The sequence below is a fragment of the Pogona vitticeps genome, chromosome 3, assembly GCF_051106095.1.
Source record: "Pogona vitticeps strain Pit_001003342236 chromosome 3, PviZW2.1, whole genome shotgun sequence".
NCBI lineage: Eukaryota > Metazoa > Chordata > Lepidosauria > Squamata > Agamidae > Pogona > Pogona vitticeps.
In genome coordinates this window covers 29,077,481-29,092,378 of record NC_135785.1, presented here as the reverse complement: position 1 = coordinate 29,092,378, position 14,898 = coordinate 29,077,481, and the positions used below count along the sequence as shown (strand labels likewise).

At 40.4% G+C, this 14,898-nt stretch overlaps 1 protein-coding gene across 1 annotated transcript in view; it reads right to left on the bottom strand.

Moving 5' to 3' along the window:
* The window catches only part of CP (ceruloplasmin), a 35,473-nt gene extending 21,242 nt beyond the window's left edge, over positions 1–14,231 (bottom strand). Inside the window, exons 1-6 of the mRNA XM_072996064.2 lie at positions 13,132–14,231; positions 8,346–8,590; positions 6,311–6,523; positions 1,552–1,725; positions 601–855; positions 44–209 (exon numbers count right to left, since the gene is read on the bottom strand). Coding sequence (XP_072852165.2) covers positions 44–209; positions 601–855; positions 1,552–1,725; positions 6,311–6,523; positions 8,346–8,590; positions 13,132–13,286 — 1,208 coding nt within the window. The 5' untranslated portion in view covers positions 13,287–14,231. The remainder of the gene's footprint in view (positions 1–43; positions 210–600; positions 856–1,551; positions 1,726–6,310; positions 6,524–8,345; positions 8,591–13,131) is intronic.
* Positions 14,232–14,898: the final 667 nt, after the last annotated feature.

Below are 14,898 nucleotides of genomic sequence, written 5' to 3'. Positions count from 1 at the left end.
CACATTACCAATAACTATTTGGTTTCTTGAGAGCAATACTTACTCATCCTGAATCAATTTTTCTCCTGTAAAGTTATTTATTCCAGATGGGGCATAGTTCCAAATAATTTCATCTGCTGCAATGTAATACTGCCTTACTTTTTGCCCCTTCTGGACAGAGGGAGCATGGTGGTTGCAGTTTTTCACCTCAAAAATGGCCTGCATTCCCCCTGGTGAAAAGAAAAACAGAGTGGTTGAATTACGTTAGGCTAGAGTTTCTCTCTCTTTGAGAAGTCTATGAACCGAAAAATAGAAAATGCTAAGTTAGGAAAATTGCAAAGAAAAGAAAAACATAGCATAATAAACAACTGCAATATTTGTTTGATGGAAAAATAGACTGAGTCTAAGTTTATAAATGTCTAATTCTTTGAGTTAAATCCAAACAAAATTAGTTGTAGTTGTAGAGGGAGTAGCCATGTTAGTCTGTGCAAACACTATAGGTAAAAACAAAATAAAGTTTTTTAAAAAAATACAACACGCCTTTCAGAATCTAAACAACAGTAGTTATTATTTATGATATTAAAGGATGGTAATTAAATACAGGGATTGTGTATTTTATACCTTCTATATGATCATTGACCTGGCAGCTAAGAAGCCATTCCCCATCATTCTGTGGTACCATGACAGCATCCACAAAGGTGGCTGGGAAGAGGCTGATTGTGTCAACTCGATGTTTCCTGTCTGTCAAGGCTTGCCCATGAAAATAAGCGGAATGGACGTCAGCTTCATTACCCATGCCCAAGAGGTACCACTTCACTTGATCCTCCACACACATTGTGATGTTGGGAAGATATCCATACATATATCCATTGATTGCTTTTTAAAAATAGGAGGAAATTTAAAACATATTAGAATTATTGAAAACACATGACATCATCTTGAGGAGGAAGATTCAGAAAAAAAAAACGCTGCCGCAAAGACCCTTGAAATGTCAATACATTTTAAAAGCAGGACTCATTTTACATCAATAGTCCAGTCAACTGCAGCGTGCCCAGCACAAACACTACACACAGACTTGAGAAGTCAAACATCATAGCCTACTGTGGCAGAAAGAAACACTCTATGCACAAGAACAGTGTGTCTCTTGATTGTTGGATGCTATGGAAAAATTGCAACATAGTGGCTGAACATCTGTTGTACGGCTACGTGTTCATCATGCCAAGCTGCAGAAGTAGTAGGAAGCTGTGGAGTGGAAGCAATATCTATACAGCACTTCAGCAGGCAGGTCACACAACAGTCCCTATGTGAACTGCACAATCCATTACACAACAGTGATGTAATCGACTGCACAACCGTGATTTCAACCACGCAATGATGTGCAATTGTGGCTTCCTGGGCATAAGGCACATAAAGCCTGGCACACTTCAACAGGTCTAACTTTACATTATGCCAACTTGAAGAGGATTTTAGCCCATATCTAAGTCAGGAATCTCTGTAAAAGTGATCTATAACACTTCATGTATACATAGGGGAGCAAGAGATTATTCCATTTGTTCCAAAAGATGTGCTTACAGTGCATTTTATTGCTCTCTTGGAAGTCTTCCTTCTCTTTGTCAACTTTGTCAGGCTCAGAACAGTATTTCTTGATATTATCATCTAAGTACCAGCTGAAATTTTCATCCATCACAGAGAACATTAAGATGAATTCCTTGTCAACATCTTTGTCTTTTCCATTTTGCAATGTGCCTAAGGGAAATGGACAGGTTTAACATAAGCTGTTTGACACAATTTTAATCTCCTAGTTAATAGTTGCAAGAAAAAGGCCCAAAAGAGAATGGGTGACATGTGTTTGATGAGCTGGTCGATGTCTACTATTTGCATAGCTCCATAATTCTCAAGTTTCCTTTTCTGATAATGTGGGAATATGATATATATTAAAAAGAGTGATACAGCTCAGTACACAGACTTTGGTTTTTGGACCTTTACAGAGAATAAATAATAACATTCACGGCCCAATGTTTCAATATGCTTACTTGGAAACAATGAGATTTACTCTACTGCATAGGAACCTGGAATGTAAGATCTATGAACCTTGGGAAGCTGGAGGTGGTCAAACAGGAGATGGCAAGAATAAACATTGACATCCTGGGCATCAGTGAACTAAAATGGACAGGAATGGGCGAATTCAGCTCAGATGATTATCATATCTACTACTGTGGGCAAGAATCCCGTAGAAGGAATGGAGTAGCCCTCATAGTCAACAAAAGAGTGGGAAAAGCTGTAATGGGATACAATCTCAAAAATGATAGAATGATGTCAATACGAATCCAAGGCAGACCATTCAACATCACAATAATCCAAGTTTATGCACCAACCAGCATTGCTGAGGAGACTGAAATTGAACAATTCTATGAAGATTTACAACACCTTCTAGAACTGACACCAAAGAAAGATGTTCTTCTCATTCTAGGGGACTGGAATGCTAAAGTAGGGAGCCAAGAGATAAAGGGTATAACAGGGAAGTTTGGCCTTGGAGTTCAGAACGAAGCAGGACAAAGGCTAATAGAGTTTTGTCAAGAAAATAAGCTGGTCATCACAAACACTCTTTTCCAACAACACAAGAGGCGACTCTATACATGGAAATCACCAGATGGGCAATATCGAAATCAGATTGACTATATTCTCTGCAGCCAAAGATGGAGAAGCTCTGTACAGTCAGCAAAAACAAGACCTGGAGCTGACTGTGGCTCTGATCATCAGCTTCTCATAGCAAAATTCAAGCTTAGACTGAAGAGATTAGGAAAAACCACTGGGCCACTCAGGTATAATCTAAACCAAATCCCTTATGAATACACAGTGGAAGTAAAGAACAGATTTAAGGAACTAGATTTGGTGGACAGAGTGCCTGAAGAACTTTGGATAGAGGCTCGTAACATTGTCCAGGAGGCAGCAACCAAAACCATTCCAAAGAAAAGGAAATGCAAGAAAGCAAAGTGGCTGTCCAACGAGGCCTTAGAAATAGCAGAGAGGAGAAGGGAAGCAAAATGCAAGGGAGATATGGAAAGTTACAGAAAATTGAATGCAGACTTCCAAAGAATAGCAAGGAGAGACAAGAGGGCCTTCTTAAATGAACAATGCAAAGAAATAGAGGAAGATAACAGAAAAGGAAAGACCAGAGATCTGTTCAGGAAAATTGGAGATATTAGAGGAACATTTTGCGCAAAGATGAACATGATAAAAGACAAAAATGGGAGGGACCTAACAGAAGCAGAAGACGTCAAGACGAGGTGGCAAGAATACACAGAGGAATTATATCAGAAAGATTTGGATATCCCGGACAACCCAGACAATGTAGTTCCTGACCTTGAGCCAGACATCCTGGAGAGCGAAGTCAAGTGGGCCTTAGAAAGCCTGGCTAACAACAAGGCCAGTGGAGGTGATGGCATTCCAATTGAACTATTTAAAATCTTGAAAGATGATGCTGTTAAGGTGCTACATTCAATAGGCCAGCAAGTTTGGAAAACTCAACAGTGGCCAGAGGATTGGAAAAGATCAGTCTACATCCCAATCCCAAAGAAAGGCAGTGCCAAAGAATGCTCCAACTACCGCACAATTGCACTCATTTCACACGCTAGCAAGGTTATGCTCAAAATCCTCCAAGGTAGGCTTCAGCAGTATGTGGACCGAGAACTCCCAGAAGTACAAGCTGGATTCCGAAGAGGCAGAGGAACTCGAGACCAAATTGCTAACTTGCGCTGGATTATGGAGAAAGCCAGAGAGTTCCAGAAAAATATCTACTTCTGCTTCATTGACTATGCGAAAGCCTTTGACTGTGTGGACCACAGCAAACTATGGCAAGTTCTTAAAGAAATGGGAGTGCCTGACCACCTTATCTGTCTCCTGAGAAACCTATATGTGGGACAGGAAGCAACAGTCAGAACTGGTCATGGAACAACTGAGTGGTTCAAAATTGGGAAAGGAGTACGGCAAGGCTGTATACTGTCCCCCAGCTTATTTAACTTGTATGCAGAATACATCATGCGGAAGGCTGGACTGGAAGAAGCCCAAGCCGGAATTAAGATTGCCGGAAGAAATATCAACAACCTCCGATATGCAGATGACACCACTCTGATGGCAGAAAGTGAGGAGGAATTGAAGAACCTTGTAATGAGAGTGAAAGAGGAGAGTGAAAAAAACGGTCTGAAACTCAACATCAAAAAAACTAAGATCATGGCCACTGGTCCCATCACCTCCTGGGAAATAGAAGGGGAAGATATGGAGGCAGTGTCAAATTTTATTTTCCTGGGCTCCATGATCACTGCAGATGGAGACAGCAGCCCCGAAATTAAAAGACGCCTTCTTCTTGGGAGGAAAGCGATGACAAATCTTGACAGCATCTTGAAAAGCAGAGACATCACCTTGCCAACAAAAGTCCGAATAGTCAAAGCTATGGTTTTTCCTGTCGTGATGTATGGAAGTGAGAGCTGGACCATAAAGAAAGCAGACCGCCGAAGAATTGATGCCTTTGAATTGTGGTGCTGGAGGAGGCTCTTGAGAATCCCCTGGACTGCAAGGAGAACAAACCTATCAGTTCTAAAGGAAATCAACCCTGAGTGCTCACTGGAAGGACAGATCCTGAAGCTGAGGCTCCAGTACTTTGGCCATCTCATGAGAAGAAAAGAGTCCTTGGAAAAAACCCTGATGTTAGGAAGGTGTGACGGCAAGAGGAGAAGGGGACGACCGAGGATGAGATGGCTGGACAGTGTCTGCGAAGCAACCAACATGAACCTGACACAACTCCGGGAGGCAGTAGAAGACAGGAGGGCCTGGCGTGCTCTGGTCCATGGGGTCACGAAGAGTCGGACACGACTAAACGACTAAACACACACACAAGTATGTTTAAGACCAAAGCATAAGGTACCGTATTTTTCAGTGTATAAGACTATACTTTTGTCTAAAATCTTTAGACTAAAAATTGAGTGTCATCTTATACACGGAAGTAAGCTGAGGAGAGAACAAAAACAAGTGGAGGGGAAAGCGGGGATCAAAGCGATCCTGCAGCGCTTTGATCCCTTTCCCCCTATACTTGCTAAGTCCCACTTAGATTTCTTAATTTTGGATTAGAAAAGTGGAGGGCGTCTTATACATGGGGCATCTTATACACAGAAAAATACGGTAGTTTCATAAGTTTAATTTAAAAGATTTGTTAGTGTTTCTTTTATTTCATTCAATAATTTTTTAAAAAGCCGCCCAGAGTGGTCGACCAGATGGGCGGGATACAAATCAAATCAATCAATCAATAAATAAAATTACCTAAAGTTTAACAAAATAATAACTGGGCAACATTCCTTTGCAGACGCTGGAGAGATAGCTTTTTAACAGTTTAGGATGACTGGTACATATTTTCATCCTCAGCAGGGGATAATGCACTTGATTTAGGAATGGTCATACAGCTGTGCAAATTTGTGTTTTGGACTACAGCTCCCAGGATTCACCAAGTAGCTGCTGCCATGAGAGTTTTGGGAGCTGTAGTACAAAAACATAAGTCTGCACACCTCTAGCTAGAAGACCACCTTTCAATGTTTTGGATGGAGAAGCTATCAGAATGTAGAGCAATGGTTCCCAACCTTGAGAAGTGCAGCTTCTCCACCAGCTGTGCTGGCTGGGGTTTCTGGGAGTTGCAGTTCAAGAATACCTGGGATGCCCAAGGTGGTGAACCACTGATATACAGGATAACAGAACCACCTCACTCAGTTAAGTGAAGGAACTGCTGTTATTTATATATATGCATGCATGTGAATGTGAACATGAAGAAACAAAACACGTGGATCAAAGGACACAAACAGAGAAACAAAAGCAGTGAGAGAAACAAGAAATAGTTCAAGGCTAGAAACATTTTTGAGTTGAAGGATGACCATCTCTAGATATGTGGTAGTAGATCTACTTCCTGGCAGGGCATATGCTGGTATGCTTCTAGTTATGCTATTCCTATTTCTATGCAGAGACATCTGTAGTGTGAGAAGGCAGGGTCCTTCTGTCTTCTGTCCTCAGGGATGAGCCCCCCTCACTAGGAGCACAGGCCACCACTGTTTATAAAGCCATTATCACTGTAACTATGACATAAACTTCTCTCTCCTCCAAAGGAAGTCAGAACCTGTCCATAGAAAATGTCACCACTCAAAGATAGGAGACACACAGAACTTTTGTGCTTTCCATTGATTCTCTATGAAAGTTCAAATACAGTTCCAGTATTACTTGTCCTGAATGGAGCGTGTTTCTCATTTGCTGGGATCAAAAGCCTTCAGTCAACTTCTATAATAGTATATTTTACCTTTTCGGCAAACAATCAAGGGTCCAATAAGCCCAGTAGCAATATCTTTGGGGGCATCTATATGTGAGTGATAAATCCTGGTCACACAATTATTATCACCCTCTGCTGGGCCATGATCTTCAGTTACTTCCCATGTGTAAACAAACTGTTCTCCTGGTTGCACAACATCATCTTTCTTTTGCCGGCCTGTAGTCAAATCAGGATAAAAAGCACCTAGGGAACACAACAAATAATGTAAGCAATATTACAAATATTGTTTTGATTTTATTCTTCTCCTAGTTCCTACTTCTTAATTTGTTGTACTTTAATTTTGATTTCATATATGCCTTCCTAAGAACAGTTATTACTACATAGCTGTTGACATGAAGTAAACATTTGTGTACACATTTTTTTGGAGTGGGGGGAGAAACTCTGCTAAGATTTGTTTGTCCTTCCTTGAAACATCACTGGATGCTATGGAGAAATTGCAACATAGTGGCTGACTCCTGACTCCTCTTTCCTTCTCTTTCCTACTGTTTTATCCAATTGATGAAAGTTTTCCTTTTGTAAATTGGTTTTTACTATTGTTGTTTCTTTTTTTGTGAGCCACCTAGAGTGGTCTATCGACTAGATAGGCGGGATATAAAATAAATAAATAAATAAATAAATGTTCCTAAAGGGCATGGGAAACAGAACTGATCTACAAAGATTTGTGCATGCACATAGCAAACAGTGGAATGAGAGGAACCACTATCACTCCAGAGACTGGAGTGAACATTTGAAGGTGTAAGCAGCCTACTATCCACATACAACTCTACTTGCAAAGGTAAAGGTTCCCCTTGCAATTTGTCCAGTCCTGTCCGACTCTAGGGGGCAGTGCTCATCTCCGTTTCCAACCCATAGAGCTAGCGTTTGTCTAAAGATAATCTTCTGTGGTCATGTGGCCAGCGCGACTGGACATGGAACGCCATTACCTTCCCACCGTGGTTGTACCTATTTATCTACTCGCATTTTTGCATTTTGCATGCTTTTGAACCACTAGGTTGGCAGGAGGTAGGACAAGCAACGGGGGCTTATTCCATCATGTGCATTCAATCTCACGACTGCAGGTCTTCTGACCTTGCAGCACAGAGGCTTCTGCAGTTTAACCTACAGCGCTACCATGTCCCTCTACTTACAAAACCTCTTGCATAAAGTTGTGAGAAAGCAGGGTTTCTTATTGCAGAGTCCCCTACATGCATAGAGGGGATCCTATTCAGACTTTAAAATCAATGCATAGAGAGGCTGGGGTGGGTCTTGCCACTCCAGTAGGGTGGCCACGCATCCTCCTTGGGCTATCATTTAGAGCACTGGTTCTTAACCTTGGGTTACTCAGGAGTTTTGGACTGCAACTCCCAGAAGCCTTCACCACCAGCTGTGCTGGCTGGGGTTTCTGGGAGTTGCAGTTCAAAAAACACCTGAGCAACCCAAGGTTAAGAACCAATGATGACAGTCCTTCAGTTGAAGGCATTCTATATTTGAAGAACTTTCCAATCCAAATCTATTTTAGACTCTAAAAACTGTAAGAAGGAAGAGCAGAGGCCTTGAATGTAGCAACTATAGGTGCACAAACCACATGCTCCAGTCTTTCTTATTATGTTTATGGTGTATTCCTATTTAAATAATAGTAATTATGTGTAAATATAAACTAGCATATACAAATTTTGTTCAAATGTATATTGTATTTTGTCCTATTTTTTGTGATACATGTCCTCTTTTCTACAGTCCTAGACTAGCCATTTTTGCCTTCATTCTGCTTTCCACCCACACTGAAACCAAATGCATTCAGTTCAAATGCATTCAGTTCAAAATCTGAAAAGCCTGTGTTTGAATTTGTTCCATCCAATTGATGTAAATGTCCTGTTGATCTGTGGGGTCTGTTAGGTACCAGGGCTGCTGCATGGTTCATTTCTCTCAAGATTATGAAGATCTCTATACCATGTTTGCTATGATGTTCAATAGGGAGTTATTGTCCAACTATTAGTTCTTTTTTAGAAGAATATGTGGTAAGTCTTACCTTCATTTGACTTTGTGTATTTGACACCATGGGGATGGAGACTGTAGGCCCTTGTAGCAAAATTTTTCAAGTGAATGGTAAAGGTGTCTCCAACTTCCCCTTTAAGGATAGGGCCTAGGAAGCCCAGCCATGAAGGCTTTTCAACAGTGTTTTTGTAGGAGTTATCTGTGAACTGCACGAACACAGCTTTTTTATACGTTCTTCCTATCCGGTGGGGGCCTTGTTGGATAAAGACACTTGCTGCACTAAAAGGAAAAGGCACAGATAAGCATGTCAGCTTAGCTCCTTTTTCAAAACACATATACAGTAGTTGTAATAATTATTACTAGGCATGTGCCTTGTCTTTAGACAAATCTGCAAAAACAAAGGAAATGAACAAATAAGCAGGAAGTTGTGCCTCAGACTATGCAGTGAAGTCAATATGTCATTAGAAGTAGAGCTTTGTTAATAAATAAAAGACATCTGTATATCCTTGAACAAGATTTCTTACAATGATGCCAGTTCCAAATAAGCTTGTTTGGAAGTTCAAATGAACTTGCTTTGTTTTGCAATTGCTCATCAAGATGCAAGCACTGGCTTCATTTGCATGTCTGTTTGCACTGGCACTGCAGTTATGAAGGGATTCATATTTACAGGAACATTTTGTCACTTTCTAATTGCAAAGCCAACATCTCCTACAGTTTTGCTGTCCATGTTATAATAACCCTTTTTCTCATGATAATGTACTGGGATCCCAATCCCTCTCCAACCATAGTATTCACTTAGGCTGCAGTCGGATGGTGGGGAAGTCATGCATCTGATCATACCAGAAAGGGTCACTTACCAAGGAGCGATCTCCCTTAAAGCCACCCTTCCATATGTTGGCGAATGATTCCAACATGGCCTCAAAAAGTAGTAGCCCTAAACCTGGACCAAAAAGGTCCAACTTGGCATAGATTAGGGGCAGCCTGGGGCCCAATTCACCATACATCTGATGGCCAGGAAATAGATTGCATCAGATTGCTCCACAAGTGGTCCAAAACATGTGAACATGCCCTCAGTCTGCCCTACTTTCCAGTCATGTCATTGCTGGGATTCTCAGATGCACACTAGAGATCCCCTGTCTACTGTTACATTTCCTGCTGATTTGGGAATCAAGCAATAGTAATTTCTCCTGCTTGTTCTTCCCCCCATAACTTGGGTTGTCACATCTCAAGGATTTTGATCTGTAAACAGAGGAATAACATTCAAGTCTCTTCACCTGACCACCTCTGAACATGTGAACAGTGAGAAGAGTGAGAAAATGGAGTGGCATTGTACACTTGGCTTATACTCTCTAATGGGAGTACGAGATAGATGGCAAGGGAATCAGCAGTGTCAGGATAAATCCTTAGTTTATATCCAGCCACTTACCATTCACATAGTGTCCTTGGGAAAATACACTTTTCCTGCATTTGGTGTTACTGCCATGAAAGTCATATACTACAGTAGCTGGAATCCCATGCAAGTTGACACCATGTGTAGCTCCAGCCAGGGTCTGAGTCTCAAGAAACCAGTATTTGCTTATAGTTAGCCTCTATATTGCTCTTAAACTCTCAACAATTGTGAGGGCTGCATCATTTCAAAAAGAGAGTGAAGTTGTTGAAAACTATTGATTATGAGCCTGTTTTCAGGAAGCTCTGCAAGCCACAAATTAAATTGGAGGTGCGTGTTATGTTTCTTTTTTTTTTTTTTTTAGGACTGTCCAAATAATTGTACACATGTGGGTCTGGTCTCTGGGTGTTCATATGAATTTCATTGTATGTGTATGCTATGTATATACTTACAACTACAATAAATTTATTTGTATTTGTAATTCACATTTAATGCTAAGGCTTCTTGTTGATACGGGCATTGTCTCCTTTTCCTTCTCTTCCCTTGAAAAGATAAGAGCTCTCATAAAAAATAATGCGTCATAGCTAAGATTCCCAAGGGCTGAAGGGTTTGACTAAAGGATAAAAGTAAAACACTGAGCAATACAAGCTGAAATCTGTCCCCAGAGTAACTGTTGTGGCTCGCAGTGAACTTTCTTTGCTAAGATGGAATTTGACCTTGTGCTTCTGTGATTTGTCAGACAGCTAACAGAAAAGCAGGGCTAAAAGCACAATGAAGGTCTGTTATATGTCTCCTGTTGGCACTGCCCACCCTTTCCATCCACTTGAGTCTTGAAAAGTATTGTGTGTGTGTTGCTATTATTAGCCTGCAATGGTTTTTGTTTTTAAGTTATCTGAATTTCTTTCCCTTTCTTATCCAGCAGATTTCTGCGAAGAAAATAAGACTGAAGTATGCAATACCTAGATTGTGCAAAGGAATGGGTGTAAGGCCGGGCTCCCCTTCATTTTGTTTTCAGTGTTAGAAGAGCTATTGCCGTTGCATGGAGTGCTGCACTTGTGGCAACTTCATGCTTTCCACTTCAGGAGAATCTTGAAGAAATGTTAACAGATTCTCTTTGTGAGTGTTCTACTTTGATTTCTGTCAACCTTTTAGGAACAATTACATCATTTTTACACTTTTGGAGGGTTGCAGGACCAGCGCCCACAGCCTCACTTCTCAGGAAGCCACTACAAGTGCTGTCCTCTGAAGATGCCGGCCACAGAGACTGGCAAAACGTTAGGAAGAACAACCTTCTGAACATGGCCAAAGAGCCCGAAAAAGCCACAACCACTACAAGTTCTCAGGAGGGTTGCACATTGGTTCTGTGCAGGACATGGGAGTAACACAGTGCAAATTTAATTAATGTAATGAATCACTTAGAATGGACTCCTTTTGTCCAATAACGAAGTTGGAAGTACATACATTACGTAAAGTATAACTTATGTCTTGTTTAACTACATTATCTTTTTAGTTACATTATATCTAAGGGATAATGTCCCTCCTTTTCAGTGTTGTGGTTATGGAAGGTGCAACCTTATTACATGGTAGGGAGGAAATATGACATGCTGCACCTCAGGCTGTCACATTCAGAGTTTTTTTTTTTTTTTTTTTTAAAAACACCTGAAACATAGCTATTTTCATTATTTTTGTAAATTAGGAAAATCTGTTCAATATTTATGCACCTAGTACTCCAGAGGCTGCCACAGTCGAAGAAGGTGATCTTCATGTGCCTGATGTTCATGACCAGCATCTTGTCAGATTGCTGCATCAGTTTCCATGGTTAAGAGTATTAACAGGATACTGGTATATAATTGTAATTATAATAAACTACATTGGGTCCTCTGGAACTACATACTGTATATCCATAACCAATTGTGTTTTACAACATAAACACACCAGGCCCCTTCCCTCCTGATTATCAGGAAATGGGTGAAAACAAAATTATATAAAGCTGCTTTCAACAATTGAATGCTGTCAATATTAAATTTTTTTGAGTTACCCTTCTCTCAGCAGAGAGAACAATATCCAGAACAATATATATATATATATATAGTGGAAAGCATATATATATTGTTCTGGATAATATCTCTATATAAGTTCTTTGAATTCAATGCACCAACAAGACACCAATGCAAGAATTGCCTGAAGAAGTGTTCCACAAAATCTCTTTTCTCCCAAAGTCAAGGAATCACACTCAAAACATCCCAGTCTCTCAGAATCTTTTCTTGCACAGTCCAATATACAAAACCCAGCAGTTTCAACAGGCAAAACAGTGTTACTCTAAATCGAGGGGGTAAGGGTCTCAGTCCCCATTCCCTAGGACATAGGAGCTCATTTTCTCTAGCATTCTCTTTCTTCCACACAAAACTTCAGAAGCATAGCCTCTTGCTTTAGGATAAACTAATAGGTGGTATTCAGTGTAGTTTGTGCACTATGCAGTCTGCACTGGAGACCAGCAATATTGATGGTATATTGTCTTCCACCTTTGCTTAGAGGAGAGTGACTCAATATGGTGTCATGGTTGTGTTGGAGTGGAAACTTAGGATAAAATGAAATGAACTGGGTGATGTTGGGGTAGGCAGGTGTTCTCCCAACCTGCTCTATTTCACAGACTGTTTGTGAAGGTAAAAAGTAAGGAGGAGAATCATGTGCCCCATCTTGGGCACATTGGAGGAAATAAACAAAGCAAAGAAATAAGGTATATAGGAATATATCTACTTTCTCATTTTCAAAAGAACATTCTGTTCCTAGCTACTGACTGACAAAGGAATGAGAAATAAGCAGCCATTCCTGAACATCAGATAAGATGAGGATGAAGCCACAATACAGTGTCCTTCCCTCAGGGCAACTCTGGGCCTTTCTCTGAATCTTCAATTCATTTAAAATCTCCAGGCTTTTAGTTGTGCAGATATAAGTATATATGCAACCCAGTTGTTTATGAACATGTTGTTTAAGTAAATCAATTCAAATAAACTCTAAACAGATTAGGCTAACAACTCTAAGCAGGTTAATCTGTATGTTCTTGCTATTATTCCATTATTTGTCCACCTTTTAGGTTGCCTCAGAACAAAAGGTCTGTACTACTTCTCCTTTCTTGATGGAACAACTTTCTCCAAAGTAAAATGAGTTTTAAGAAGCAACATCAGGCACCTCGTTGGCTTAAAAAGCAGCCATGGACTCTCTTGTCTTTCACATCACTGAGTAACACCAACCTTTTTGACTGAAGAAATGCTTGTTTTAAGAAAAGCTGCATATGCTGAAATTTCCCTGCATCTTGCTTTGCATTGGAACACATTCAAACACAGGCTGATTGAAACTTCCTTGAAATAAACAGTTCATACTAAAATTTGAAAACATATTTCAATGCAGTTAGTACAAGATCAGTTGCACTTACTCTTCCTCTGAAAATAACTTCCCAGAAATTATGTCCTTTGTCCCAGGTGCATAGTTCCAGTCAGTTTCTATAATTCCAATGTAGTATTCTATGTTTGCTGCCCAGATGTGGGAAAAGTAACAAACCACCAAATGGCTTAGTACCCCTAGCTTCATTTTCTGTCTCTGCTGCCATGGACTAAAAGAACATGTTCATTTTATAAGATCAGGCTGTCCCCCTTTGTTTTTCTTTGCTTAGTTCAATAGGCTGAAATGTTGCACAATGCTTGTTAAAATAAACACAGCTAAACTTGATGCCAGTAATTCAGGCAGCAGACAGATCTTTTTAAAAATTCTTTTTGATTTCAGCGTCTGGGAAACTTTCCCAGTCAACAGGTTTTAAAAGGATTAAACTGGCCCTGATCTGGTGAAAACCTTGGGATTTTCCCAATATAAAGGCAATACTCATCTTGTTCATTGCATTCAGGACTGCTAACAAATCCAGTCCTGCATTTCACAACATAGACATTGTTCTATTTTGTTTTCAAACAGAAGAAAATGACCGAAGGAATGGTGCATATGGTCTCATATGGTTCAAAATGCATTAATATTACAGTTATAAAATTTCAAGCAAGCTTTTTTCATCCATGCCAGCGAATACAGATAATGTTATAAAAGGTTGCTCTGAATTTCTGCTTCTTTGATCTTCACCATCTGTTAAAACACCTGCCTTTCATGTGTTTCTTTTTCCAGCATTTTGGACCAGTGAGCAGATTTGGAATTTTGGGAAGCACCATGGGCACCATTACAAAATGGACAGGTCCTCTCATTTTGAGAGAATGGCTGTTAAGTTAGAAATAGTTACCTCCAGGAACACACAAAATATTTTCAAAAAGGATAACCAGTGAGGTTAAAGAATACGTAAGTTGCCCAGAAACTAAATGACATCAATGTGACATCTTCACTACCTAAGAATACTTTTGGAACTCTGTTGGCATTCTGAATAGGAAAAGAAGGCGTTGAACAACTGCAAGTCAGACTTTTTGCTTTGTAGAAAATCACCACCACCACCACCACAACAACAGAAGAAACAGTGGATTTTGGTGGATCTCATGGGAAATACCCATGGGCATGTTGCTACCTGTGACTGCCATGCTGGGACTATAGCATAGGCATCCTTCAGTCTCGAGAGACTATGGTATCGTGCTCTGCATGGAGGACTTGGAACAGTGTCTAGTGTGGCTGAGAAGGCCAGTTCGAGAGTGACAATCCCTTCCACACTGAAGACAAATGCAATCTGTACCCTGTCTAGCTCCCTGATTTTGCTGCTTTCGTGACTGCCTCTTTGCCTCAGCCTGCTGGGTGAGGGTCTCTTCAAATTGGGAGAGGACATGATGCACTGCCTGCCTCCAGGCTGAGTGCTCAGATGTCAGGGTTTCCCATCTGTTGAGATCCATTTCCAAGGCCTTCAGATCCTGCTTGCAGGTATCCTTGTATTGCAGCTGTGGTCTCCCTCTGGGGCGATGTCCCTGCACTAATTCCTTATACAGGAGATCCTTTGGAATCCGACGATCTAGGACTACTCTATTTGGAACTTTGTCCTGCCAGGTCATACCAAAGATGTGTCAGAGGGAACACATATGGAACATGTTCAGCTTTCTCTCCATGCTGGGACCCCTACTTCAATAAAATGGTAATTAAAAGAAGTTTAGCAGCATAACAGTGATGGGGCAACTAAGAATATATATATTATATAGTATTAAGATTTAATCTGGATTTTTGACCAAGT